Below are 26752 nucleotides of genomic sequence, written 5' to 3'. Positions count from 1 at the left end.
ATCGACCCGATTCTGATCCATCTTTGACGGACACGATCAACATCAGCCGCCAAAGCACACAAAAAAAAAAGGAATATTCAGATTCTCTGCATCCTGCTGCTTTCACTATGGAAGGAATATGGAGACAAGAGAAATCGACAACTGGAAAAAAAAAAAAAAACTACCCTACGGATCTAAACATACATCGGGACCCGACCCACCAGTCCAACAAGGGAAATCCGGCCCATCTCACGAGGTCCAGCCCCGGTTCCACGGATGCCCTAAATCAATCGCCAAGAACCATAGAGTGAAAATTCCACCTGAAGTTTCCACCTGGACAAACATCTCTCAGCAATTCGGAGAATTTATCCAGGCTCACAGACCTCACTGAGAAATCAAGTGGTGACTAGAGTTTAGTTTGAGCGGGTCGTATATGGGAAAACTCCCACGTAAGCAATTACTGTGGAGTGGTCTGGTATTCCTGAGGCGACATTTAGTTAAAAATATGTGATTACCACAAAAATGATGTTCAATGATTGTGTCTCACACCCTGCTTTATTCATTTGTCGGTACTCTGCTGACTTCAATAACTTCATTTCTTCTGCTCCGTTACGTAGTGTCCACGGCCATATAAGTCATTGGATTATTGGAGTTGACAACGTTTACGACAAACTAAAAAAAAAAAAAAAAAAAAAAAAAATATAAAAACATACAACAGTCAGGATTCGCATGTGGTCACCCACCATACTACTAACTAACCGGCGTGTGGCTTAAGTACGGCTGAGCGGACGGGAAGCCCTGTTCTCCACACCCTATGGTCGTATGTACCATTTCGTACGTCTAAGTAAACTATATAGCATCAAATCGTGAAAATTAGTACAGGTATTCGACATGAGATGTGATTCGAGTCGAACTTTCACCATTAGTCACCATCACCCGAGTTTCAAGATTGCCGCTATGAATTAACTGGCGCACTGGCCTGTATGCGATTTTGGACCATGAGAGAATATCGTCATCTTTCAGTTTTGAAGGTATCGTGCAACACTAGCCTTAGAAGAGGCCATACAAATGGAAGCCAACATCAACGATATATATCCACATACACCTGGGCAGGTAGTCTACTTCAATTACCTACATCGTTGGTCTTCCCCTGGACAAGCATTATACTGTCCTACTGCGTTCTGTATATTGAACACTAAGTTTCCTCGTCTACTTCAAAAGCCGCAACGACCTGATTCACAGACTCGGTATCAATACATCATATTTCATGCTAATTGCTTATGGAAGGGTATTCCATCAGCTGCTAGCGTTTCTCTTGGGGTGAGAAGTCCGCCGAATATATGAAAGTATTCCAAATCATTCATTGCATGCAGAATACAAGGTTGTTTAATTGATATTCTTCCAGAGTGCGCGTTTGGAGGGTGTGGTGGTCTGTCCACGGGTATACACGCGCCGGGTCCACTTCGTATGGAGGTTTTGAAAGCCATGATGATTGTACGTAATAATTACATAAGCACGTCGCCAATTTTCACACAAATTTGTAGCTCTGACAGGCGCAATTGTTTTCTACGACACAGAAAAACAATCAATAAAAAAATTGACCGACGCAGGGGTCGAACCTGCAATCTCTTGATTCGTAGTCAAGCGCCTTGCCATTGGGCCAGCCGGCCTTGATGTTTAAAAGAAGTTTATAAACACCTCTTCAATCTCGTGCTGTCATTGCTATAGGTTAGAGCCGCTTTCATCTGGGGTGCATGCGGCTCATGGCCCATAGCGTACCTATACATAGTAAACGATCAGCAGAATATAGTGGTACTTAATCAATCCACGCTTTCTACTCTGCCAGTTATTAAATCGACCCCAGATCGAGAAGCTTGAATGCTTCCACCCGCCACACTTTGTCACCACTCTATGCCGACTGCGATTGGCCCAGGTTTAGTGCAGAAACGGAACTTGCGCATTTCAAGACATTGGATAAAGCGGAAACAGAAGCTATTCACATGAACACTTCTAGGGTAAATCCCGATCAGCAAACATTAGGCTCAGAGTATGAGATTCTGCGTGGAGATTTGGCGCGCATTCTCGTCGACCTCATAAAGGATCATGAGAATCTCAACTACATGCTCAGTGAACAGCTTTCTTCCATTGTGCAAGATGTGAGGAAAATGGACCTGTTGAGGTCAGATTAATATACGGAACGCCCTCATCAGAGTATCACCTTTTTCGCCTTGCTGTGGCCTGCAACGGTCCCACATCGCGGACAAGGGCGATTGAACTTCGCTGTAGTGTGCGCGACTATATTGAACCTGTGAACCCATGGGCGGTTAATTCTTCCATCTAAAAGGACATCCTCAACGGAAGTCAAATATGCCATGGATACAATGCCGTTGGTGGTCGAGTCATTTGCCCTTACTCCGCATTTTTCTGGTGGCAATCGCGTCACGCTCAAGGGATCCATCCAAGCAACGATCATGAACCATCTAGAGGATTTTGCGAGGCAAAGTAATTTGGCACCGAAGCACTAAAGAAGTTCATCGCTTAATACTTCAAAGGAGCAGGATGGAAATCCGATGAAGTCATTCAAGGGGTGATAAGTGCCGACGGCTTCTACGCTAGTGAATGGGCACAGGCCAGAACCCCACTTTGCACAAAGAATAGTTCGTGTTTGTCGTCGATGTGGACTATGCGCCCGGTCCAACAGGAACGGGTATCAGCCTGGCCATTGATGGGGCATATCTCGAAAGCATCGTGGGGACCAAAAAAAGGATTGAAGGGATATGAGGAGCAAATTCGACCTCTCATCAATGAGATGCAACAAATCCCTCCGCTTGTTCTTGGGATTTCTGCACCCCAGACGGCCTGGAGGGTCAGGCTCCGCAATATGGTTTTTCCGTTTATCTGTTGAAGTAGCCTTCTTCCGCTCTTAGACAGGCTCTTCGGTGGCGCCTTCAGTCACTCTGATGGGTATAAGGTGTCTGAATATCAGTGGGGAGCCTAAAGCCTAACTAGCCCAAGGAACAATGGCATGTTATTTGTAACTGAGGTTCTCGCAGCTAAACCAGTTTTTGTTTTTGTGTTTTAGTACGTGAATAAGGAAATCGTGCAGTTTTTGGCCTTTGTGAATCTCCCAATCCGCTTATCATAGACCTCATGATGTTGTCTTCATACATTAGAAACGCATGATTAATCCCACCGCGTCATGCAATATGCTGGCAACGGTGCCTTTTGATAGGTTGAGTTAATTCAAAATTAACGGATCTCGGTTCCCGGCTTTCCCGGAGCCATTTTTCGGCAGAAATAGACTCCGAGATTCAGGCTTGAACATTATTGAATAGACCGCCACCAAGATGACATGTGGGTACCCAGCAATTATGCAAACGAATATTACATTGCTGTTCATAAGATATGCCAACAATTCGTCATGATTGGTACAATATCATCGGCCCACCAATATGCTGAATAATCTGTCCTTGCCAGCTAGACCTCATGACGATATAAACCCAAGCACCGACCGTTCGCCATCGTGTCAATTTCCTTACCTGTGCAAGTACCTGGATATGTCGTCCACTCTTACCGTCCACCATTTACGCCGCTCTCAGTCAGAGAGAGTGATCTGGTTATGCGAAGAACTCGGCATTCCTTACAACCTCAAGTCGTATGACAGGGTGCCTCCTGACATGAAAGCCCCGGAGGAATATCAAAAAATCCACTGGTCTGGAACTGCGCCTGTTATTGAGGACGGAGGCGTGGCTCTCGCTGAATCCAACGCCATTTTTGAATATATTCTCACAAAATACTCCGACGGGCGCCTGTCTCTGCCCCCGACCCACCCGCAATATGCCGATTACGTCTTTTGGCTTCATCGAGCAAACGGAGGCACGCAGCCTGCTCTCGTTTCTCTGATGTTCTCTCGTCTCGGTGGCAAAGAAGAGAGCCTCGAGTCCAAATATGCACAAACCCGCGTGAATCAGAACTTCGAAGCCATGGACGCTCAATTGGCCAAGTTCCCATATCTCGGAGGCGATGAGTTCACCGCCGCCGATTGCATCTCGGTTTTCTCACTGACTACTCTCCGTCTCTTTGGCGCTTACTCCCTTGAAAAATACCCGAACATTGTGAAGTGGCTTCAGCGAATCTCACAACGCGAGGGCTATAAGCGTGCTATGGAGAAGGGAGATCCTGGTTTGGAGCCTGTCATTTGCGCCCATGCCCCAGAGAACACTATCTGGTAAAAGTTCGATGATACTGCCTTTCCGAGCGATCTTCGACGATGAAGAATGCATTTCAACATTGGGCCAGAAGTATCTTTCCTGGTAGTTGGTTTCCAGTTGTTGGAGAAATTTGAGTTTTCGTACACTCCATCCACATATCAAAGACCATATGTACATGAAAACAAGAAATGAACTCGGATATATCATGCAATGCAGTAGTCAAACACGACCTGTCTATGGGACCTTCGTATTACTGACGGAGGAGAAAGAACTAATTCTATATACTGTCGCTCCAATGCAATGTCGTCTATGCTGAAATGGCCCCGGCTTCCTTCAACAACTTCTTTAACTCATTGGTAGACTTCCCCTGAAGATCTGAATTCCCGCCGATATGCTTCTGCTTGATAAAGATGTTGGGAACAGTGCGTTGGTTTGAGATCTCTTGCAGAGCAGCTTGCATGGCTTTCCCATCCTCTTTTGACCACGGCGATCAGCATTTTCATCAACCATGGACACAAAGACTGTTGGGTAGAGGCGTAGGAGTGAATATAACATACTGAGCTTATCTAATTCCTGGACCGTGAACGTGGCACCCATGTCTTTGAGCTTCTTTTTAGAAGCAGTGCAGTACGGGCAAGAAGCTTTCGAAAAAACAACTGGGCATTTCATTAGCTTTCTACCCCAGAATTGAAGTAAGGATATGGATTGATATTTGGCATACCAACGCCGTTTTCACTAATTATTTTCAAAACTTTCGCCTTGGTGGCTGACATGTTTGAAATTTTGAAAGTCCGAGTGATTGACGATATGCGACAGCAAATATATGCGCCTTCGAATTATGATTTATCTCGCGATGTCTAAAAGGGAAGCAATATATTAGAACCGGGAAGAGTTTGGGCTGTGGATATAAATCAGCTTGGCGTCTAGAACGATCGAAGTGATAAATCTGCTGCACGTGACCAAGACACAGGGGCTGGAGCCACGTGACTCGAACTGATAAATTACATACGAGTAACATGTATTTATGACGCGTGTGTACGCGTGGTAAATATCACAGGTGAATGACCTGGACTCAAATGTGGTGTCAATTGCATCAACATGGCCAACATCACCAGTCCAAATTTCTTCGCAAAACCTTGTCAACCATACCAGCTGAGCCACCCATGCTCCGCTTTGTGTTCGAAATCTCCCTAAACACAGAGCGCCCAAATCGGTTATACAATGGAAGCACACCTCCAGCATCAAGAAGAGTTTTCTCCATTTCCGACTGCTGATAATGGAAAATCTGATCCGTTCCCTTAACCTGGACTGTCCTAGCCTGTCGATCTATAATGACGATAGAATCTTCGTTTGCGAGCGTGTAAAACTCGGGATCCGGTAAGGTGATGTTGAACAGGCCCATATTGAGCTGGTTTCGGTCATCTGATCGCTCGTTGGCTCCTCAATCTTGTTTAAAAAGGTTACGCTTTCTGTAAACTTACAGATAAAGGCAAATGTGGGCGCAATAACCGCTTCAATGCCTGCTCCTTGCAATGCTCTAACGGCATCTTCACGAGACGAGCCACTGCCAAATCCACGATCTGCAACACTGGTAATGGTAAGCCTCGCATCTCAAATCTTGACGTTTGATCACACTACTCACATAATTCTCGACCCATCAGCTGCTTTTTGTCGGAAAATTGGCCGATCGTACTCAAAGCAGTGACTGCCCAGTTCGGCGTTATCGACACCCGGCACAAATTCAGCAGGGATAATCGCATCACTGATTTCTTGTTAGAAGCTGCTTGGGACGAGAATACTCGTCGACTTACGTATCAACATTTTCACCGAAACGCTGAACTTTTGACTGAAGAACGTCACGAGTGGAGGAATTGGCTGTTTCTCCTGGGAAAGCAGCAGTCTCAGTGGGAGTGCTAGTGCTACCGTCAGCAACGACTGGGGTGATATCGGATGCAATATAAGGATCAGGCTCGCTGATCTCAGGTGCAATGGTCAAGGAGACCTTTTCACTACCCAGGATCTTGTACAGTTTCACCCTATCAATTTGATTCAGCAGTGGCCGGGCATCAGTGACTACCATGTCAAAGCTCGAGGCGGCAACCACTGCAGCGCAAGTTATACTCCCAATAGCTCCTTTGCCCATTCGGTTTCGGAAATTGCGGTTCTGCGAGGAAAGCCAAACTTCTCCTTCACCAGCGACGTCAACATCGTTGATTCCAACGCAGTATGAACAGCCGGGTGCTCCAACATCAAATCCTGCCTGCCGGTAGATGTCTAAGATGCCGTGTCGTTCAAGGTGCTTGATAATGCTGAGACTTCCAGGGGTGACCCTTCTGCGTCCTTCGCAAGGAACTAAGCCTGTGCGCAGACCGGCATCTAGTACCAGGGCTCCGACAATCAAGTCTTCTTCGGTGGTAGTGCAAGCTCCGATAAAGCACCCATCTAACTTCGTGCCAAGTTTCTCTCCCACGGGCACAACATTATCCGGGTCGGGATACATAGCAATGGTTAACTCAACCTCAGAGAGATCGACAGTGCGCACCTCGGCATACTCGGCACCTGAGTCCGCTCTGAAGTAAAGACCTCCTTGATGCTCCAAATGCGGCCTTCGAGAGATCCATTCCGCAGTGCTGTCATCAGCCTCGAAGCACGCACCCATACCGCCGAACTCAGTTGTCATGTTTGCAATAGCGAACCTGGCATCCATGGACAATTCCTTCAATCCCGGGCCACCGTATTCCACTGCACGTTGGAAGGCAATGGTGTTTCGCTTGAAAATTCCGAGGATATGGAGAATGACATCCTTCCCACCAACGCCAAATGGTAACTTACCAACAAAGTTGATGCGGCAGATCTCAGGCACCCGGAACCAAGTCTCGCCTGTAACCATCGGCATGACAACATCCGCAGCTCCAAGTCCAACAGCTAGACCTCCAACACATCCTGCGGAACAGGAGTGAGAGTCACATCCGACAATAATTTGTCCGGGCAGAGCTCGGTCACGCGTAAAATCGGTATGGAGGATGCTTGTGTTCGCTGGGAGGAAGTTCACAAGCTTTGCTTCACGCTGGAAGCTTTCAGCCTTTTCAATGAGTCCTCGTTGTCGGGGCTGATGATTCGTCCGTGGGTCAACAGTGTGATCAATTGCCAGCCACATGCGATCATTGCGATGCAGACGAGGTCGACCCATTTTTTCATATGTTTTCTCCATTCCCGCCCAGAGGATCTCGGATGTCAAAGTCCAGTCAACCTTTACGCAGATGATCTCCCCGGTTTGTACTTCCGGTTTGCTCAAGCCAACCGCGGCGTGGGTCATAATCTTTTCAATTACACCCATTGGACGTCGTTGGCTTGTAGGAGCTACGCATGGCTGCCTGGGCAACGCTCGGGTTTCTGTCTCGGATCTGGCCGCTTCGAGATAAGAATCTAGATGCTCCATGAATTTGCTCATGAATCTTTCCGGAGTGGCTACTCCACCGGCATAAGGAGTCCGGATGTTGGAGCCGACAAGTTCGATTGGGTCCAGAGTTCGGCGGATTGCTCTGGTTACTGCTGCAGCTTCTGCACTTAGACCGAGCGATATGTCGAGCATCAGGCTTACAACCGGTAGGATCGAGATCGGATCCACCATGTCGCTTTGCGCACTCATTTTTCCAGGCTTGAAAATACCAAAGTTTCCGGCGCCCTTCTTGGATGGAATTGAGACATTTGCCGATGCCAGCAGGCCATCTAGCCCCATGCTGACGCGAGCCTTACTGAAGAGGAACTCTCCATCCGGCCCAGTGGTCAGAACGATCCCGTTCAGCTTATTTGGTTCTGAATACAGGGCTTCCGCCGATGTAGCGGTCGAAACATGATGTAGCGGGACACGTGGAAAGTGTTCGTTGAATACTTCGGTGACCACGGACTTCCAGAATGGCGTCAATGACAGTACACAATGGACAGGCTTGGGTGGGTGAGAACGCATAGCGTATGCTCCTACCCAGAGTGCTAGTTGTTCAATTGTCTCAGGAGGGGTCTCACTCCCCATTTTTGTATGGGTACTACCGCCAACGAAAGTGATGTCAAGCCCCTGGAAAGCGCTCTTGTTCCGCAGTCCTTCCGGGATGAGCCCAGTGCTTGGGTAAAATACCGGTTGGAAGTTGGCAAAACCGCCGAGGTCTCTGATATGCTCACTTCCAGGCGAAAGATGAACATCTCCGCACAGGAATACGGCATCCGAGTCTTGACCCGCCGGTGACGAGGCATTGAGTTCAATCACAGGAGAATCCTGGATATCGAATATGATTCCAGGTCTGGCTGTTTGGATGAAGCCTAGCACATCTTTGGCGAGAGATGCCATCTGAGCACCGACCTCATCTCCAGACACAAGGCTAACCTTGGCTCTCTGCGGTTGGGGTGGAGAAGACATAATCTCGGTGTTGAAATTGTTGTGAAGTACGTGCCACGAAACTTACCAGCGCCGGGGCCAGAGCCTAATATATAGCCTTCAATTCCGAAGTCGGCGGCCACGTCGCTTACATTCGGTTTTCCTCTTATTTGTTATTTTCGCTCTTTGCGGGGCCTTTCGCGCTATCACGAATTTGCTATGGCTATGATTCTACGTGCAAGGCGGGGTGGATTACTCGCACTCGTGGGTAACAGAAAGTGAAACTTCAGGAAATAGCTACTATTTCTCTTCGTTTTCATGTGAGAAAATAGTCATGCGCTAACGCTGCCAGGAAATGACAGATATCTAGGTGTGCGGTTGGTCATTCTAAGCTACCCCGGCCAAATAGAATCACAGCTCGCTGCCCACTAGCTGTTTTTTATCCTTCAGTTCGCATAAACGATCGGCAAGAGTCTCAGAAACTGCCGACTCGATGGAAGCTTTTCTTGCATATCCTGCTACAGGTCAGTATTCCGTCTAGTAACGATAACGTACTCGGGTATGAGGAACACTTACTAGAGCGGATGACAAACACGCCAATGCAATAGCGACATCTCCACGCTTGGCAGCCCTCGCGCGCCAAACATCTCTACATTTAACCAGCGCGATAACAAGAGGCTCTCCATCAGCTCCCTGAATACTACGTAGCACAACCTCAAACTCCAGATTGAGAGCAGCCAAGGATGAAAATGCAAATGAAACTGCATCAGCGGCATTCTCGCCCGTAGCCACGACCTCACGAGGCTGACCCCGAACTGAGATGATAGACCGCATGATAACGCGACCTGAGCCATCCGGCTTCGTAGTCACTGAGCACTCCAGAATACGGGAATCATTCTCCAAAATTGAGTAATGGCGCAGGAAGGAATGCGTGATTTCCGCCTCCGTAAGCCAGCGCTCCTTCTCCTCGGACTCAGACTTGACGACTTTGGAAAACGCCTGCTGGAACTCCTTCGGCAATTCCAGGTTCAATGTTCGCTGGAGAATCCAGGCAACACCACCTTTCCCGCTTTGAGAATTAATGCGGATAACAGCCTCGTATGACGCACCGATATCCTCAGGATCAATGGGGAGGTATGGGACTTTCCATATGCTGCTTCGATCAGGAGCGGCTTTCCCGTCACGCCATTTCTTGAATCCCTTATTGATGGCATCCTGATGAGATCCAGAGTACGCCATGAAGACCGAGTCACCGGCATAAGGAGCACGGATATGCACAGGGATCTGTGTGATTTTTTCCACGATCTTCCTAATAGAAGGCAGATCGGAGAAATTCAATCCTGGATCCACACCCTGACTGTAAAGATTCAGGGCTAGGGTAACGAGATCGACATTTCCAGTTCGCTCGCCGTTTCCGAAGAGACAGCCTTCGACGCGAGTCGCACCAGCCAGCTGACCCAATTCAGCGGCAGCGACGGCACAGCCGCGGTCATTATGCGGGTGAAGAGAAATGACAACGTCTGTGTCATCCGCGAACGCACGAGAGAAAATCTCTACCTGATCCGCATATGTATTGGGTGTGCACCGCTCGACGGTAGCGGGTAGGTTAAGGATAATGGGAATATCATCTGAGGAACCCCAGGCCTCCTTCACGGCTTTGCAGACAGCAATAGCGTAAGACGGTTCTGTGTCTGAGAATGCCTCGGGACTAAACATCAAGTTCCAAGTTGTGTCTTGTTGAGCTGGATCGTCTTTTGTGATAGAGCGCGTGTATTCGACGCATTCGACTGCGGTGTGGAGGACGGCTTCTTGAGTGGAGTCAAACATGGTTGTGATGAAGCTATCGCTAGTTGCGATATACAAGCTTATGATTGCCTTCTTTGCGCCTGTAACGCTGTCGACTGTGCGTCGGATAAGCTCTTTGCGGCATGGCGAGAGGACTTGCAGCCATACGTCGGAGGGAGCAGAGGCAACGACGTTGCGAGTGAAATTATACTCAGTATCAGATGCGCTGGGAAAGGAGATGTCGATCTCTTTGAATCCAACACGAAGGAGCATTTGAAAGTACTCCCATTTTTGCTCCACGTTCTAGAGGATGTTAAAAAATTCCTTTGTTATGCACAGTAAACAAACGTACCATTGGACAAGCAAGAGCCTGGTTACCATCACGGAGATCAGTCGCCAACCAACGTGGCCTCTTTGTGATTCTTTTGGAGGGCCATGTTCTGTCTGGGAGGTCTGGAGGGTCGAAAGCATCATATTTTTCGGAGGGGTTGCAAAGCCTAAGGTAAAATATGTCAATGTGTGGCCAATGGAGAAGAGGGAAGAAGAAGGACAGAGTATAGGGTCTCTCCGCACGTACATAGGCATGGTGATCAGGAATTTAGGAGACCTTTACTCTCCCTCACTCTACTCGTGGGGCACACAGTCTACAATTTAAATCATATGCTTACTCTCCCCTCACCATGAAGGAAGCCACTGAAGGCCAAATCCCGTCATCACATTTTTCCATTATCGTAATCCATTCGTCTACCCCACACGAGGGGTTCCAGCTAAACGATACCAGACACAACGGTCCTCATTCCATATCGTAATCTATGGCTTTACGGATCATGCATGTTTGGTCCGATATTCGCTTGCAAGGAGGCAGTGCTGTTCGCCACGGTCTAACTACAGGGATGTATAGCTGCATGATCTTAGCGTTTCGTTAGGCCCACCACATGTGCGTGATTTTGAATTTGGTCAGACTTTGGTCGATCTTGATTTGTGCGGGGCAGCCTTTGAGCCGCCATGTAGTAAGCGATGTCTGGCTATTGGTTAAATTTCCTGCAGGATTCAACATGCAGGTACTTATGAATCTAGTACAAAAGCACAAGGCTCCCGAGGTCGGCGTGTCTCAGTTCTATACCGCGGGCTATCTGGAGGGGCATTATGACTAATTACGTGGATTCTTTTGCAAATACAGCTTTCCGCGGATGGGTCTTTTCGTGGATAATTAGTTTCAGGTATTCAATTGGTCTGATACATCATATCTTTCCGAACTACTCTCGGAGTTTCCATTCGTGGCGGCTTTGCTTATCTTGCAATATTATGAGTATCAATCTGGCGGAGAACATGTCTCGATGCTATAGTGAGTTCAAGCCACTAAGCGTGGCAATGTAACGCTGTTCCAAGATAGTGTAACCCCCTGTCATGTAGACCGGCAGTCAGCTAGATCGGTAGTCAGCATGATCTAATACTCCCTCAGTATGAGGTAGGATATAAACCACCTTACTCAGAAATGACTCGTGCATATCAATCCGCCAATGCAGATTACAGGGGCCAATCCTTCACGCCACCTGCCAGTAAGGCCCCAATGTGTGGATTGTTCGGCTTCGGACTTTCCCCGCTTGCATTAATCAGGAAACTCGTAGTAACGATAGAGTAACAGAAATGAAAGATAGAGTCAGTCTATCAGCTTCGTTACCCCAAGATTGCTTGTGGGGCTCGCACCGGTGTGGTCTGACGCTTTACAATTATCTTATAAACCCGTATAGTCCACAAGGTCACTGGTGGGCCAGGCTGACTTCACCCAAATTCATCATGTCAATTCCCACTCTTGATGCCTCTGCGCTCTCAGGAGGAACTGCTGAGCAGCGTGCTGAGTTCGCTGCGAAGCTCCTCGATAGTTTGAACACATTTGGCTTTGCGAAGCTCGTGAACCATACTGTTCCTGTTCCACTTGTCCAAGAAACCTTTGATCAGGTACATAACCCTATATCCTCAATGTAAACGACCAGACTAATCATTGATTGGATAGATCAAACGCTTCTTCAAGCTCCCTTTCAATGTCAAGGTTCCGCTGAGAAACGACCCCAAAAAAGGTCAGCAGCGTGGATGGAGTGTCCCAGGAGAAGAAAAGACATGGTGGCTTGAAAGCAACACCGGTGATGTGAAAGAGCCCAACTTCGGTGACAACAAGGCAAGTACATTCGAGAATAAGTATTGAGCCGCTCTAACGTCTTCCTTGTTATAGGAGAGTTTTGACTGTGGACACCCCGACGACCAAAAATTCCCCAACAAATGGCCCTCGGAGTCCGATCTACCAGGGTACCAGAAGACGATGGACGAGTTTTTCTTCTCTTGCGGAGATCTCACGCTAGTCCTTCTGGAGTCTATGGCCACCGCGCTAAACCTAGACCCGAAGGTCTTCACGTCCCGATGCACCAATGAGGCTAGCACAATTCGCATCAACCACTTCCCTCCTATTGAGCGGGCAACTCTAGACGAGGGCAAAATCAGTCGCATCTGGCCACACAAGGACTTTGGTATCATCTCGCTTGTGTTTCCGGATGTAACTCCCGGTCTGGAGTATGAGGACCGGAGCAATCCCGGAACTTTCATTCCCATGCCATATGGATCTGATGAGGAAGTTGTTGTTATTGTCTCCGAGACTATGCAGCGATGGACCAATAATCAGATCCCTGGCGGTCTCCACCGTGTGACCCGGCCCCGCGACTGTGAGGGGGAGACTGTCCCAGAGCGGTGGAGTCTTGTCTACTTCAACAAAGCGGACCGCGATGTGAATGTCGGCCCTCTTGACGAGTTCCTCGGAGATAAGAAGCCCGTATACGAGGATTTGACGGCTCTGGAGTACCAAACCCTGAGAAACGCTGCTCATTACCCTGGTTAGATATTAGATAGCCTAAATTGAACAATTTGTTCCGAAGTTGATACATATCTTTACGTAAAAGTTGCATCAGTATTTACATAAAGTTGCCTAGGTACATAAAGACTAAGTTCACATGTGCATTTTTTTGCTTGTGCCCCTGCAATGATTTCTCCAACTTTCAGGGGCGAGAAGACTTGAAGGGAAAATCCTCGTATTGCCCCGCTCTAACTGCATGTGGAATTTGGTTTAAATCGTTTACAGTTTGGGCGCGGCCCGTAGCGCTGGCGAGTGGATTCGTCACGAGTGGGTCTCTTCATGATTACTGCTACTTTGACCAATACTACTTACTGCGGACCAATACAATGTCAACGGTGGCCTGGTCTCAAAGTTTCGCCTCAGGGCTCTTGGCAAGGTCAAGGCCATCAATCAAAACACTCCACTCATGCTCATCTTCACCATACTGTCTAGCTTCGATCCACTTCCTCATCTTGGTCGCCACACTCTCCTGCACGGATGACTTTCCGCAGCTAATCTCACGTCCCTCCCACCGAATAGACCCAATTGGGCTGACAACTGCCGCAGTCCCGGTACCAAACACCTCCTCCAAGTTCCCCGCCACAGCAGTGGCCTCCAACTCACTCATAGAGATACTCCGCTCTTGGACTACCCAACCATGTCCCTCCAACTTCTCCCGTGCCAGCCTCAGCACACAATCCCGGTTAACACCTGGCAAGATCGTGCCATCCAATGGCGGCGTCACGAGTTCGCGATCCCCGTCCGGTCTGCGGACAACCACGAACAGATTCATCGTCCCGGCTTCTGTTACTAGATTATTTTCCCCAAAAAGCCAAAGAACCTGATCTGATCCCCGTTGTCGGACCCATGCTTCCGCCATCATGCAGGGGGCATAATTGGCCCCGACTTTGTGGCACCCACTGCCACCCGGCCACGCACGCACCCATTGCGAGCTATTCGCCGCTTCCAACGTGATGGCTTTAGTTCCATCCTTGAAGTAAGAGCCGACGGGCGATGCGACTACGTATAGCAGCGCGGTGGTGGGTGGTGAGACGCTCAGGCCTGGATTAGTTCCGATTAGGACTGGGCGTAGGTACAGCGAGTACCCTCGAATACTAAATCGGTCAGTATTCAAGCTTTGATCCACACCATTCCATGGGTGGCTTGGGAAAATGTGTTCTTCTTGGGCCTGGCTTGCTTACGAGGGTATATGCCGAGACTCCATGGCCACGAACTCTGACAGAAGAGCCAGGAATGCGGTAGAATCGAATGTTGGGAGTGCTACTCGTGCTGCAGATTCGTTCAGGCGTGCGATGTTTACTTCTGGTCTGAATAGTCGCGGTCGGCCCTGTGCGTCTTTGTATGCCTTCATGCCTTCGAAGCATTCGAAGGCATAATTGAAGACACCGGCGGTTGGATCAATGCTCAGATTACCATATGGAATAATCTGAGGCTCGTGCCAGCCGTGAGACTCTGACCATTGTACCTGAAGCATATGGTCTGCGCGCCCCGTCAGCTTCTGCTTGCCACCCTCCAAGTTGATTTGATGTCATACCGGTCACATTCTTCCCAAACTGCAGGTTATCGGGATTGGGCAGCTCGGCTGGCTTGGGATTGCGAGTAACCCGCAGCTTGCTTGCGTCTAAGGCCGCCAACGTAGAAGGTGGTGCTGCCATCATCAATGGAGACTGTTCTGTTGTCATCGTGGAATATTTGCAAGTGATTATGATACTAGCAGGCTTATTGTCTGAACTTCATGCGAACATATATACGCTTTAATAATGTAGTCACGGTCCGATCCAGATCCTAGTGGGTGGCCTATTTTAAAACGTGGATCCATGTGAGACTTGTACTTTTGTATCTTCATGGCCCGCCAGCCAAGACTGTAGGTGAGTTCCGGTTTGTTCCACCTCAGCTGAATCAGCGCTAAAAGTACGGAATAATTCTCCACGTGCCGAAATCGGACCCCAAAACTAATCACGAAGTTCTGATACAGTTCTTTTGATACGGAGACTTATGTACACATGGTGAATTTAGCACTAACGTGCAGCCTTCATATAAAGTGGGCCGTGGAAATAGATGCTCTTAGTCATTGTCCCGATTAGATAAGAGAGTGGATCACGTCCGAGATACATGACTCATCACATATGGAGACTGGCGGTGTTCAACTTAGTCCCTTTCATGCATTACTTCCAGGGTTCTCGAGTAAAGGCCAATGCTCTCGCTGGTAATTAGCGCACCGCTCTTATCACCGAAAATACAATGGTTGGCCCAATCAACTACGCGGTGTATAGCCACCCTATGAGGTGATCATCAAGGCCCCGCAGCAGCATCTCCATCTCCACCTCGGAGTTTCCCGCATCGAGACTGGTGTCAAAGCCAACCAATCCGGTGCAGGATCTCCCATCCAGGGCGCCCTGTGGATGATTCCTTTGTTCTCTGAATCTTATTAATTTTTCACGCCAAAATTCTCTTTCACCCTCGTGAGAAACCTTCCCATAGTTGACTTCCCTTACCCTGGTTGTCGACTTTGTCTCTCGCAATGGAGGAAATAGGAGGCTCACACTCCTCGGTCAACCAGACCGAAAAGGGGCTTCACACCCCTCTAGAGGAGACGAATGGCGCTACCCACCTGTCGAATACTGATCATGGCAAACTCCCGCCTATGGATGGCGGCATGAACGCATGGCTTTTCCTTGCTGCGTGCTTCGTTATGGAAGCCCTGGTGTGGGGATTTGCCTTCACATATGGTGTGTTCCAAGAATATTACAATTCGATTCCTGAATTCAAAAACAATGGCAACATCGCTGTCGTCGGAACATGTGCTATGGTAAAGACATCAATATCTCTCCCTCACAACACATGTCACAAAGCTAACAAACCACCTCAGGGAATTATGTACCTTGACCTTCCTATCGTCTTCGCTGCTTACAGACAATGGCCAAAATACCAACGCCTCGGCTGCGGTGCTGGCGTTCTTTTGATGTGTCTCGCCCTGGGACTTAGCTCTCTCGCCACAAATGTCACCCATTTGATTATAACCCAAGGAATCTTTTACGCCATCGGCGGAAGCATCGCCTACTCTCCCTGCATCCTCCTGATGGAAGACTGGTTCGACAAACGCAAAGGTCTAGCATTCGGCGTGATGTGGGCCGGCACCGGACTAGGCGGTGTTGTCCTCCCCATCGTCATGCAACAGTTACTCGACCGATTTGGATTCAGAACTACACTGCGGGCTTTCGCCATTGCGCTTTTCCTTCTCACTGCGCCGCTTGTTTACTTTGTTAAACCTCGTGTGCCAATTCCTAAGAACCGGCCTAGTCCACCGCCGCCGAATCTGCGGTTTATTATGACCTCTACCTTCGCACTCTTTGAGCTTTGCAATACTATTGAGGCCTTGGGATTCTTCTTGCCGTCACTTTATTTGCCGACTTATGCCGGAATGATTGGAGCTTCGAGCAGTCTCCAAGCTTTGACTGTAATTCTTTTCAACTTGGCTTCTGTCGTTGGGTGTGTGCTTATGGGCGCTATTATCGATAAGCTCGATGTTACGGTTTGTATCCTTGTCTCAACCATTGGGTCTACTCTGGGCGTTTTTATCATTTGGGGATTCTCCATGTCGCTTGCTCCACTATTCATCTTTTCGATTGTTTACGGCCTGTTCGCAGGCTCGTACACCAGTACCTGGCCAGGTATCATGCGTGATGTTGTCCGTAAAAAGGCCTCGGCTGAGTCAAGCATGGTGTTTGCTTGTCTTGCGGCTGGAAGAGGAATCGGAAATTTGGTTTCCGGTCCACTCAGTGAAGCTCTTGTCAAAGGATTGCCATGGGAGGGAAAATTGGCTTATGGATATGGCAGTGGGTACGGGACGTTGATCGTTTTCACGGGCGTGACTGGTGTTGTTGGTGGTGGCAGCTATCTCGCCAGGCGTTTGAAGTGGCTGTAGACTCTTATTTTACCCTTGGCTCAGTGCTATACGAGCGCTTTGCGTTGCTAAAAGTACCTATTTTGCACGCTTTTTCTTAGCAGAACGATATATCACAGCAATTATTGTATAGCAACAATTATATAGATCTCAATTGGCAGACATCATCTGTGGTACATAACGTTGAAGCCTATGTTATAAATCTAAAGCATTTCTGAAGATGGCCCATTGACTCGACATCCATGGATCCACTCAGCTCTGCTCTTTGGAACATGTTTGGTGAGAATTCAAGGAATATTCAGAACTACAATTGTGGGGGAAAATCAAAGTGGGAGAAAGTCACAAAAATGGTATTTTCACCTTCCCTTATCATGCTCCTGAACTCGGCGACACTAACTGTCATGATACCTTAAATGACATTCAAGTCCAACAAAGACAATCGAATTCCAAATTTCAACGAGGACTTTCGATAAATTAACTTTTCCATGGAGCTAATGGGAAGCCGCTTTGACCCTATATACAAGTTTCGCCCCCAACTCTGTCTTACCCCTCTTCTTGGTTAATTCTAGGCATTGCGTGATTGCCAAGGTGCATAAAGGTGTAGACAGACGTCTGCCCAAGTGTGCATTATTCTTTTCGGCAATCTTTTCTCTGTTGCTAGGTACTAATGAGATCAATACAGGCCAATCCTGATATTTTGTTTGCAATTCATTTTTTATTCTTAGATTCAGTGCACTTGAGGGTACCCGTCTATGGAGGTGGCTTGCAGACTGCTCAGGGGGCCCTATGTTGGTGACGTATATTTGGCCTCTGCCGTAAAATAGGAAGAGTTCAGGGCATGGAGCCACAAGATCCATTTTGGCCTGAGAGATAGGGCATGGATGAGTAAGCGCACCTTTCCCCAGGTCCAAGGTTGGTTGAATATTCCGAATCTCCTTAAATTCTACCACCAAGTGTCTTATGGTTATATATTCAGACTAGAATTACAATTGATTATACATCTTGAGGTCATATAAATACCTGGTGATTATTTACATAATCAGATGCCTTCGTGGTCTAGTTGGTTATGACGTTGGTCTCATATCACTTTCATATGACGCTCCTGTTAACAGGACTGCTATCCGAAGGTCTCCAGTTCGATCCTGGACGAGGGCATTCTTTTTCCTATTTAGGTTTTCTTTTTCAGTTTTTTTTAATATTCAATTCTTTCCTCTAAGAGCATTTCTTCATAATCCAGTACTTCAACAAAATTCGATCGAGACAGCGGATCTCAGGTTTCGGGAAAATGAGTGGTAGTTTTAAAGATATAGGAGGCACACTCGCGGCAATCTACTAGTGTAAACAATATTCAAATTCCTTGAATTGACTATTCTGATTCCCTTGATAGGTCAACATATCCAAGGGTATTTCTCAAGTGCTATTGGAAACTTCTTTTCAAGCATCTGGACATCGCATTCCTCAGTTGTGTTCGCTCGGAGGCTCGGATTTGGTATCCCCTCTTTGAATGCTCAACACCGTGGGAATAGCTACCAATAAACTGGCAGTTGTTAAACCCCAATTCATTGCAAACTGAGTCATAGCACTAACACCCTCAGCATTAATTCTCCAGGCCATCGCACCACCTGCTGGTTTCAATGCCGAATATGCCCCAATGATGACTGCATTCACCACGGGGTCGCGGGACCGAGCCCCCATGATCCAGTAGCAGAACGCTTGCCAAAAGGAGTCGTAGGCACCATAAAAGAAGTAAAGAAACATAGGCCCAAGGAATTTTTTCCCTTCCTTGTAGTCGATGTCTTGTTTCAGACCCTGCTGTAAACGCAAATCATCCCAAAGCTGAAATCGGTAGCCTCCACCCCAGATCGCCATCCCGGTGACAAATAATATAGCCCAGCCGAGTTTGGCCCGAGTGCGGCGATTTAATCGTGGAAGATCCAGTAGAAACCCCATTAAAAGGCCCCCGACCATTTGTGCGATCCAGTAGAGGGCGCCATTGAGGGCGCGGGTACGTAGGTTGAATGTCTCACCATTGACATCGTTCTGTTGATAAGAATAGAAAATATTTGCCGTGAAGAACATAGGATAGAGGCACACATTTTTCCAGTCGAAAATGATCCGGAGTGCTTCTATCACAGTGCTCTTAAGGTTTCCCCAGTTGAAGGCCTTTGATTCTTCACTGATGCGATTGCCGTGGTAGTTTTGCGAGAGATCTTCCGTTGAGCACACGAAGACTGATAACAGCCACCCAAAAAGCATGATAACAATGAAGGCCACATATGTTGAGTTCGTCACTGTCCCAGACTCGGAGTGGTAGTTGATGCCAAAACTGGCCAATGATCCAACGGTCGCACCGAGATTAAAAACAACCCAGAAGACACCAATGGCTTTTCCACGCGTATCATCGTTAGTATAAGTCACCATAATGGTTCCTTGAGCAACCCAGAAGAACGCTGCTCCTAAACCCAGAAGTGCGCCCGCTGCAATCACGAAAGGGCCGCCGTCTGTGGTCCGGTCGGAATTCAACAAAGATCCAGCGTAGAGAGCGTATGTCCAGCCACCGATGAGAAGCGATATACGTGGGCCCAAGTACCTGTAAAAGGAGCCGGCTAGAACCAATGCGGCTCCGGCTGTGCATGCATGAGTTGCGACAGTGGCGTTGGCCGAGATTGTGCTGTTGACTTGGCCGGAGCCTCCCATTCCAGAGAGAGCATTATACATGCCAGGATTGCAAAAAGATATAAAAGAGACAAGGCAAATTTGGAGCCATGGTTCACGGTAGAGCTTGGTGAACTTTCTCTGGTGTGCTAGTGGATGCAGGACTTCGGGGTCATCGAACGCCGAAACGATCTCTTCTGGCGACTTGGTAGCCATCAGTGCATAAGAAGAATATATTTAGACAAGTTGTCGTGTAGTTGAGAGTCAAAATATTGGGACATGAGTTTGGTATATATAGATATCTCAGAAGGACTGCCACGCGGGTTTATCAAAGTAAGTATGGTGTGCTGCCGCCACAATCTGAATAACCGGCTCTCGCGCACCGACATCCATCAGCGAGATCCACCCCTCCGCGGAAGTGACCGAGGTGCAAAACCTCCTTTCAGCTGCAGTACTTTATTTTCTTGCATAGAAAGCCCGGTGGGACGCTCGGTTGCCCAGCGGAAATCTTTTGATCGAAGCCACATCTTACTCACACCATGACACCGTCCGATTGCGCACAGTTGGACCACCTACGCACTGCGGAGCGCAGTGCCCAGGCACATTCGATCGATTTTCCTGAGAAATCAGGCTTCTGCGTGGCCTTCAACCATGAAGAGTCGCTTGTATCTGCCTCGGTCGCGTGCTGTGTGGCGGAAATCGCATCATTTGTGGATGATTTAGTGCCTAGACTGCACGCGGGAGGACGACTGATGTACGTCGGAGCTGGTATCAGCTGGAACATAGCTTTGATGAACTGTACCGAATTGCCTGTTACATTCTTCACTGAGTCACATCGAGTTATCGCTCTCGTTGCGGGGGAATATGGAGCGGCCATCCGAACCCAGGAAGAACCTGAGGATGCCGAACAATATGGAGCTACGCAAATTAAAGCTTTGAATCTGACACCCGACGATGCTGTCTTGGGAATTTCAGCTTCTGGTCGGGCGTCATTCGTGCTTGGAGCTCTCAAAGGCGCTCTTCGGATTGGAGCCCTGACTGCAGGCATTACGAAGACTTCATCAAGCTTGGTGGGTAATATGTGTATCGACCATCAACTTGTTGCTTCATTGGAGATCGGGAAGATTTACAAGGGAATTATCTTTAACCTTCGAGTCGGGAATCACAAGCTTCAAGCTCGAGCTCGCAGATCACTACGCCAGGTCTGTAGAGAGATCGTGGGACTTTATTCGAAAAGAGGACTCATCCTACCATCTCAGATTTTGACAACATTTCATCAAATGCAGAACGAAGATGCAGCAAACGGCCTTATTCGCAGATGCAATGGAAGTGTGAAACTAGCCTGCGCCGTGGCTGTAATCAACATTTCATCTAATGAAGAGATATCTGGGCTTCAAGACAGGGGTAGTAATTTTGGGGAATTTGTTGCAAAACGCCTGAGCTTCAGCTATTTGAATGGCGATATTGCTTCAATCGGACATGGTGGCATTCCAGAGTATTATTTGGCCATTGATGGTGGGGGCACAAAGTGCGCAGTCTCAATTTCCACGAGGTTTGGGGTGGTGTCTCGTGGCTATGCTGGGCCTTGCAATCTCAATCTTGTCACTGCAGAAGAGTTTGTATGCCAGGTCAAGAGTGCGACGATGGATGCAATCACAGGTTTACCGCAAAAGGGAGATTCGCGTCCCAAAACAAGTCCTCGGTTCCGCAGAGTCTGGGCTGGAATTGCAGGCCTACATCACGCAGATAAATTGGAAGTCCTCATCGGTCACCTCGAGAAGCTGCTTGGGGTTTCTGCGGAGGCGGGTTCACTTCGATTGACAAGTGACAGCGCACTTCTTGGCGCATGCCTGGAGAGAGACACTTCCATTCAAACTGGCATCAGTATCATATCAGGAACGGGGTCGGTAGCAACTGCTTTCAAAAAGGGCTCGAATGGTCATGCTGTCGAAGTCCGTCGAACGGGTGGGTGGGGCCATCTTATTGGAGACGATGGAAGTGCCTTTCACGTTGGCAAACAGGCTCTGCAGGCTTTGCTGACAAGTATTGAGATCAATGAAGTTGATACTGAATCTCGCTTGACTGAGATGGAGGAGGAAATTGTTGCATATTTTGGCTGCACCAAGAGTGCCGTGTTGTCTCGCCTCCTCAATTCGGGAAAGAATCCCACGAGCGACATCGGTGGTCTCGCAAGAACTGTGACAAGACTTGCTTTCCGCGACGAGAACCCCGATTTTCAGGCTCTTGAAATCTTGAAAAATGCGGCTAAATCATTAGCCCAGCTGGTTGTACCCCTGAAAAACACATGCCCTCCAGAAAGCAGCGTTTTGATACTTTCCGGAGCACTGATGACTATCGCAAAATTCCGAGAGTTGGTCTATGACCAGTTTTCTTCGGCTCACATCACGGCGTTCAAGAAGATTGTTGTGATAAATTCTGCATCTGATTGTGCTGTGAATTATTTGGCCGCACAGGCAATTTAGGGGTATATGATAGCTAAATAGAGGTCTTAATAATAGTGTTTGAGGGCCAACCTAATTTAGTCAATATCTAAGCTACGTATCGACCAATAGCACAAATGAGCCAAGACTGCCGCACTTCTTGTCAATCCCCCTCAGGGACCTGTCTTCGTCGATAAGTTTAGTGTGAAGCTAAACTCAACTAAATAACTGGGACCCTGAAACAGATGCATCACCACTGTATATTCCATATAAAGAATCCAAAAAAGTGCGAGTGACATCTAGCCAAGGCTCGGTTCCAGCAACATCTTGGCAAGCATCATCACACACAGCATGGTTCTTGCCGCCCCAGATAACGAAACCATCCACATCCGAATTTTCAGCCAAAATGTCCAACTCTTCCTCCCAAAGACTTGACGGGATGAAAGAATAATTTCCATGATACTGAGGCCACGTGTATGGCCAAACTGGCAAAGAGTCGTTGATAGTGTTGATTTTTTCGAGAACAGTAGTCAATGAAGTGTGCCATGTAGTTATACTGCTGCTATAAGTGTAGGCAGACGGGAAGAATGCGTGGTCGCTGTAGTTTGCGATCAAGCTGCGGTAGTGATCGTACAACCCAACAATCGTGTTGCCAGATAGCCCGTACCAGCCAATGATCTGACCAGAAGGGATTACATCCGAGGCCCAGGTCTGGAGGGTAGACATTATTTCTAGGTAGAGGTCTGCCGTGGAGTCGTCGGTGAAATAGAGGTCCTCACAATCGATAACCAGCGGATAGCTTGGATAGACATTCCATTCAAGAACAATGTCTTTCCAGGTATCGGCTGAGGGAAGCACGCCTCCCTTAGTGAGAGGGTTGCACACGTATGCTGGGATCCAGTTGATATTGGTTGTTCCATAACCAATCGACGTGTTCAGATAGGCTGTATCATCGAATACACGGAAAGTTGAAGCATAAGCCGAACAAGCAATGACAAATCCCACTGTGTGTCTCAGGAGCGCCTTCATCGTGTATGACGAATTGAGAAGGAATGGGCTTCGCTATGAACTGAGCTTTTGGTAAGGAATTTAATGCGAAAATGGCCAACGTCGCGCTCATCACTGAATTATATACCTGCGTTGGTGGTATCAGAATTGAAATCATTCTGACTCTCGACCGAGATCCGATTATCGATCGGATCTCGTTGCTTCAATCAGGGGCGCTTGACCCTGTCACCTCATTTATCGCCATTCTCACAAATATCACTCTATCATGACGAAATTTGACTTGATCCTGGCGACTATCTTTTTGTCAAATTCAAGTTCAAAGTTTATTAATAATGTGTCAACGATGTAATATATATATATTTCTTTTCTGCTAGATTAGGTAAGTAGTAGAAGAGAAAAAGGCTCACAATCAGGAGTGTTTGGTTGTTGATTGTGGTATATAGTGACTGAATCAATGCGTATCAGAAATTATTCACTGCTTAATTCATTCCACTCTAGTGTTTGAGCATTCCACCCTGTAAGCTCATCTAAGAAAGTGGGATACCCTGCTGAATCAAAGATGAGAGTCTCTGACCAGTCGAAGGGGCTGGAGGAGACAAGGTCACCAAAGCTTCCGATGTTGCTATTGGCCGTTGGTGGCTGGGGCTCAGTCATAACGTCGAAAGATTCGCTCATTATGACTTCCACAGAAGAATTCAATGTATCGTGGTCTTGTGTTTGCTTTCGGGCCAAAGGATATGTCCCTAATGGATTCAAGATATAGTCAAGAGACGACTGTGAGTATGACACATTCTGATTATCGACCCCGCGGCCGGTTGAGGAGTGGTTTGTTTTTGACAGCTCCCCCACCGGCAATAGCTTTTTGAATCGCCTTAGGGCTTCTCTTGCTGACTGACAGTAGGCATCCACCTTAATGTATCTTTGCAAATACTGCAAAATGGTCAAATTATCTCGCAACATGTTCTCATAGTCATTCAATTCAATGTGGGGAAGCAAAGGCTCTGCTTCACCCCACGAGAGAAGAGTGGTGAGCAAAACACTGCTGCAAATCTGAACATGGTTTGCGTAAGAAGTATCAATAAGACTTGGCCGGTGGAACAACCAAAGGTCCTTCAAGAGCTTCGCGACGTACACAGCCTTCTTCAAACACATCCAGTGACATCTCTCAGAAAAGGCTTGTGGTGCATTTTCTCGGATCCATTTTGTTGAAGTGTTGGGAAATACTAGCTGTGCCACACAGATGCGATATAAATCATTGGACGTTTGTGCTAGCAGAATGTGAAGACCGAAAAATAGATTGAGTCTCCCCAAGGCCTTGTAAAGATATTTGTTTGGGGTAGTCATCTTAAATGTATCCGGAATGGAGCGCTCGAGACTCTGAAGCTCCGCATTCAGAAGGGAGAACTTCGACGTCTCCAACTCCCATGGTATTTCACCCTCTAACGCTTTAACGTATTTCAAAATCCTTGCACGGAGACTAATGGCGCGGACATAATATGCGCGCATGTCCAAATTGCCTTTGAAATTCGTATAAATGACAGGAATCAATTCGTGTGGAGTAAGCGATTCCGTATTGCAGGGCGTACCTCTAACAAAAGAATCTTCGGAACATGGCAGCTGAACTTGGATATCCTCCGCCGGTATTAGTCGGAGTTGATCAACACCACACTCAATCAAAGCATCAAGTAGATAACAAGCCCACATGAGCCTTCTCCTGCTTTCCCTGATGGTGAAAGAGACTTGCACTTTGTGGGTAACTGAATGAGGTTCAAATTCCTCGTTCAATTGAAGAAGCTGCAGATGTCTAGCAATTTGCCCAGAAATAATCAATGCTTTGGAGTATTCTCCTGTTCTTAGGTAGTACTCGTGAAGCAAAACTTCTGTTGCTAAACATTCCAACCTGGGGCTTCCTAGATTCTGGAAGGAACATTGTAGAGCGGTGTCTGCCCAACCTTTTCCCGCGTCGTAAAACCTTAGGTCAGAATCCGTGATGTCCTTAGATTGGGTGCAAAGGTCACTGTAGAGAAAAGGCGCGGCCAATGCGCACATTATATGAATAATCCCTGATTCCTCGGCTTGTGCCCTTTGAGGGGTCTTCAAATTTTCCATGAAGGTTGGAATGTGTATGAATCCCAAGCATCGCACTGTGTGAATACATTCAAAGTAGATATCAATGAGTCTGTTTAATTCCTTCCCGGGAGGTAAATCGGTTGCTGTAAGCCACAGAGGGGTTGTAAGTGACCTAGTCTCGAGGCCAGATGGACATCTCGGAGTACCCTCAGTTTCATGAGAGCACCTTAAGGCCTTTCGAGCACAGCGCGTACAGACAGAGCCCCCGGAACACTTTGACTTGGCTCGCTTACACTGAATGCAGGAACGCCAAATGCGTTTCCGTTGAAGTCCCGCCTGTGTCCTAGAGTTGGCTGGATGTATAACTTGCGATGGGCGAGAAGATATTAAATCAGACTCGTAAACACAATCTGCACCAAATCGAAGGCATCTTTGACATCTCTCTGGTGTGCGGTCGCATTTCACCTTTTGAGACTTGTTAAAAACTGATCATAGTTCACTGAAAAGGTAACAAACTTTTCTCTTGCGACATGTCTGACAGCTTGTGACTGCGACTTGACCGACATTTTGATCACACGAAACAGAAGCCATGAAAATGGCGCCCGGGTAAGATTTTACTAAGGTCGAGCTCTACGAAAGTGAAGTGGTATGGAAATTTCACTTATCTATGCAGCTCGTGACGCAAGATCAACACACAATGGTGTTATCTTGGTATGATAAGCGGGGTTCTCGAGATCCGGCGGTGCTCCGGATCTCGGTCATGCCACGCATAGCTCTAGCCTCCTTTGGTTAATCAAGAACAATTGCTCCTGCCCCTTAAATCCCCAGGCCAAAGCAAAATTTGCTCAGTGAAACCTACATATTGCAGTTTTACATTTTCCGGCACTCATAATGTCATTGCAAATGTAATCAAGAATAATCTTGAAAACATTGTTTTGACTCCTCGTAGTAGAAGTCATACCATTTGGTAGCGCAATGTCCTCGAGATCACAGGCGCCATTAATTGCCCGATCTTTTGTTAGGTCTGGGTCAGCTGTTCTAACGACGCACGTCAACATATAGTTGCACTCCATTTCACGTCACCCATTAGGCTCGAAGATAGAGTGTATCAGGGTCATTTCTTTCTTCTCTTTTGAGTTTTGGGGGGAGTGTGGATTATGAGAAGTAGGTTCGAGCTTGCGCGGGGTAAAGGAGAAGTGAAACCAAGCGAGCTTGTGGATTGGGAATCAGGGCTCACATGTGCTCATTTTTAAGGTGCTGAGCGTTAGAGAGCATCATGGCAATCCTTAAATTGAGCTCGCTGAACAAGAAATTAAAAAAAGAAAGCATACGTATGTTGTTGGTACCTCTCTCCCCTGGATCAAACGATACAACTTTCTTTTAAAATCCCTTCACTCTGTGCTTGATAGACCTCAAGTCTTCTGTCAA

At 47.6% G+C, this 26752-nt stretch overlaps 12 protein-coding genes across 12 annotated transcripts; 5 read left to right on the top strand and 7 right to left on the bottom strand.

Moving 5' to 3' along the window:
- Positions 1 to 2351: 2351 nt before the first annotated feature.
- On the top strand, positions 2352 to 2884 carry N7503_007653 (uncharacterized protein; the record flags this gene model as incomplete). The annotated part of the gene is made up of 2 exons (XM_057067200.1): positions 2352 to 2481; positions 2532 to 2884. 2 exons carry the CDS (start codon positions 2352 to 2354, stop codon positions 2882 to 2884), a joined length of 483 nt encoding a protein of 160 aa, XP_056920881.1.
- A 652-nt stretch (positions 2885 to 3536) lies between these two features.
- Positions 3537 to 4211, top strand: N7503_007652 (glutathione S-transferase family protein; the record flags this gene model as incomplete). The annotated part of the gene is made up of 1 exon (XM_057067199.1): positions 3537 to 4211. One exon carries the CDS (start codon positions 3537 to 3539, stop codon positions 4209 to 4211), a length of 675 nt encoding a protein of 224 aa, XP_056920880.1.
- Positions 4212 to 4497: 286 nt separating this feature from the next.
- Positions 4498 to 4963, bottom strand: N7503_007651 (glutaredoxin; the record flags this gene model as incomplete). The annotated part of the gene is made up of 3 exons (XM_057067198.1): positions 4498 to 4664; positions 4748 to 4846; positions 4912 to 4963. 3 exons carry the CDS (start codon positions 4961 to 4963, stop codon positions 4498 to 4500), a joined length of 318 nt encoding a protein of 105 aa, XP_056920879.1.
- A 335-nt stretch (positions 4964 to 5298) lies between these two features.
- Positions 5299 to 8601, bottom strand: acoC (uncharacterized protein; the record flags this gene model as incomplete). The annotated part of the gene is made up of 4 exons (XM_057067197.1): positions 5299 to 5612; positions 5672 to 5778; positions 5833 to 5952; positions 6002 to 8601. 4 exons carry the CDS (start codon positions 8599 to 8601, stop codon positions 5299 to 5301), a joined length of 3141 nt encoding a protein of 1046 aa, XP_056920878.1.
- Positions 8602 to 9005: 404 nt separating this feature from the next.
- On the bottom strand, positions 9006 to 10929 carry N7503_007649 (Pyruvate carboxyltransferase; the record flags this gene model as incomplete). The annotated part of the gene is made up of 4 exons (XM_057067196.1): positions 9006 to 9074; positions 9136 to 10647; positions 10697 to 10841; positions 10922 to 10929. 4 exons carry the CDS (start codon positions 10927 to 10929, stop codon positions 9006 to 9008), a joined length of 1734 nt encoding a protein of 577 aa, XP_056920877.1.
- A 1212-nt stretch (positions 10930 to 12141) lies between these two features.
- N7503_007648 (Oxoglutarate/iron-dependent dioxygenase) lies at positions 12142 to 13231 on the top strand (the record flags this gene model as incomplete). The annotated part of the gene is made up of 3 exons (XM_057067195.1): positions 12142 to 12303; positions 12359 to 12520; positions 12575 to 13231. 3 exons carry the CDS (start codon positions 12142 to 12144, stop codon positions 13229 to 13231), a joined length of 981 nt encoding a protein of 326 aa, XP_056920876.1.
- A 361-nt stretch (positions 13232 to 13592) lies between these two features.
- N7503_007647 (Aminotransferase class IV) lies at positions 13593 to 14928 on the bottom strand (the record flags this gene model as incomplete). The annotated part of the gene is made up of 3 exons (XM_057067194.1): positions 13593 to 14340; positions 14428 to 14725; positions 14781 to 14928. The coding sequence occupies 3 exons, from the start codon at positions 14926 to 14928 to the stop codon at positions 13593 to 13595; spliced, it is 1194 nt and encodes a 397-aa protein (XP_056920875.1).
- An 839-nt stretch (positions 14929 to 15767) lies between these two features.
- On the top strand, positions 15768 to 17171 carry N7503_007646 (uncharacterized protein; the record flags this gene model as incomplete). Its single annotated transcript, XM_057067193.1, has 2 exons — positions 15768 to 16055; positions 16116 to 17171. The coding sequence occupies 2 exons, from the start codon at positions 15768 to 15770 to the stop codon at positions 17169 to 17171; spliced, it is 1344 nt and encodes a 447-aa protein (XP_056920874.1).
- A 1437-nt stretch (positions 17172 to 18608) lies between these two features.
- N7503_007645 (uncharacterized protein) lies at positions 18609 to 20021 on the bottom strand (the record flags this gene model as incomplete). The annotated part of the gene is made up of 1 exon (XM_057067192.1): positions 18609 to 20021. One exon carries the CDS (start codon positions 20019 to 20021, stop codon positions 18609 to 18611), a length of 1413 nt encoding a protein of 470 aa, XP_056920873.1.
- Positions 20022 to 20344: 323 nt separating this feature from the next.
- N7503_007644 (uncharacterized protein) lies at positions 20345 to 22288 on the top strand (the record flags this gene model as incomplete). Its single annotated transcript, XM_057067191.1, has 1 exon — positions 20345 to 22288. The coding sequence occupies one exon, from the start codon at positions 20345 to 20347 to the stop codon at positions 22286 to 22288; it is 1944 nt and encodes a 647-aa protein (XP_056920872.1).
- Positions 22289 to 22462: 174 nt separating this feature from the next.
- Positions 22463 to 23275, bottom strand: N7503_007643 (uncharacterized protein; the record flags this gene model as incomplete). Its single annotated transcript, XM_057067190.1, has 1 exon — positions 22463 to 23275. The coding sequence occupies one exon, from the start codon at positions 23273 to 23275 to the stop codon at positions 22463 to 22465; it is 813 nt and encodes a 270-aa protein (XP_056920871.1).
- Positions 23276 to 23722: 447 nt separating this feature from the next.
- On the bottom strand, positions 23723 to 24760 carry N7503_007642 (fungal specific transcription factor domain-containing protein; the record flags this gene model as incomplete). Its single annotated transcript, XM_057067189.1, has 1 exon — positions 23723 to 24760. One exon carries the CDS (start codon positions 24758 to 24760, stop codon positions 23723 to 23725), a length of 1038 nt encoding a protein of 345 aa, XP_056920870.1.
- Positions 24761 to 26752: the final 1992 nt, after the last annotated feature.

The sequence above is a fragment of the Penicillium pulvis genome (genome assembly GCF_028828015.1).
Source record: "Penicillium pulvis strain IBT 33274 chromosome Unknown contig_5_segment0_segment0, whole genome shotgun sequence".
In the NCBI taxonomy this organism is placed as follows: domain Eukaryota; kingdom Fungi; phylum Ascomycota; class Eurotiomycetes; order Eurotiales; family Aspergillaceae; genus Penicillium; species Penicillium pulvis.
This window is presented reverse-complemented; position numbering and strand designations above follow the sequence as displayed.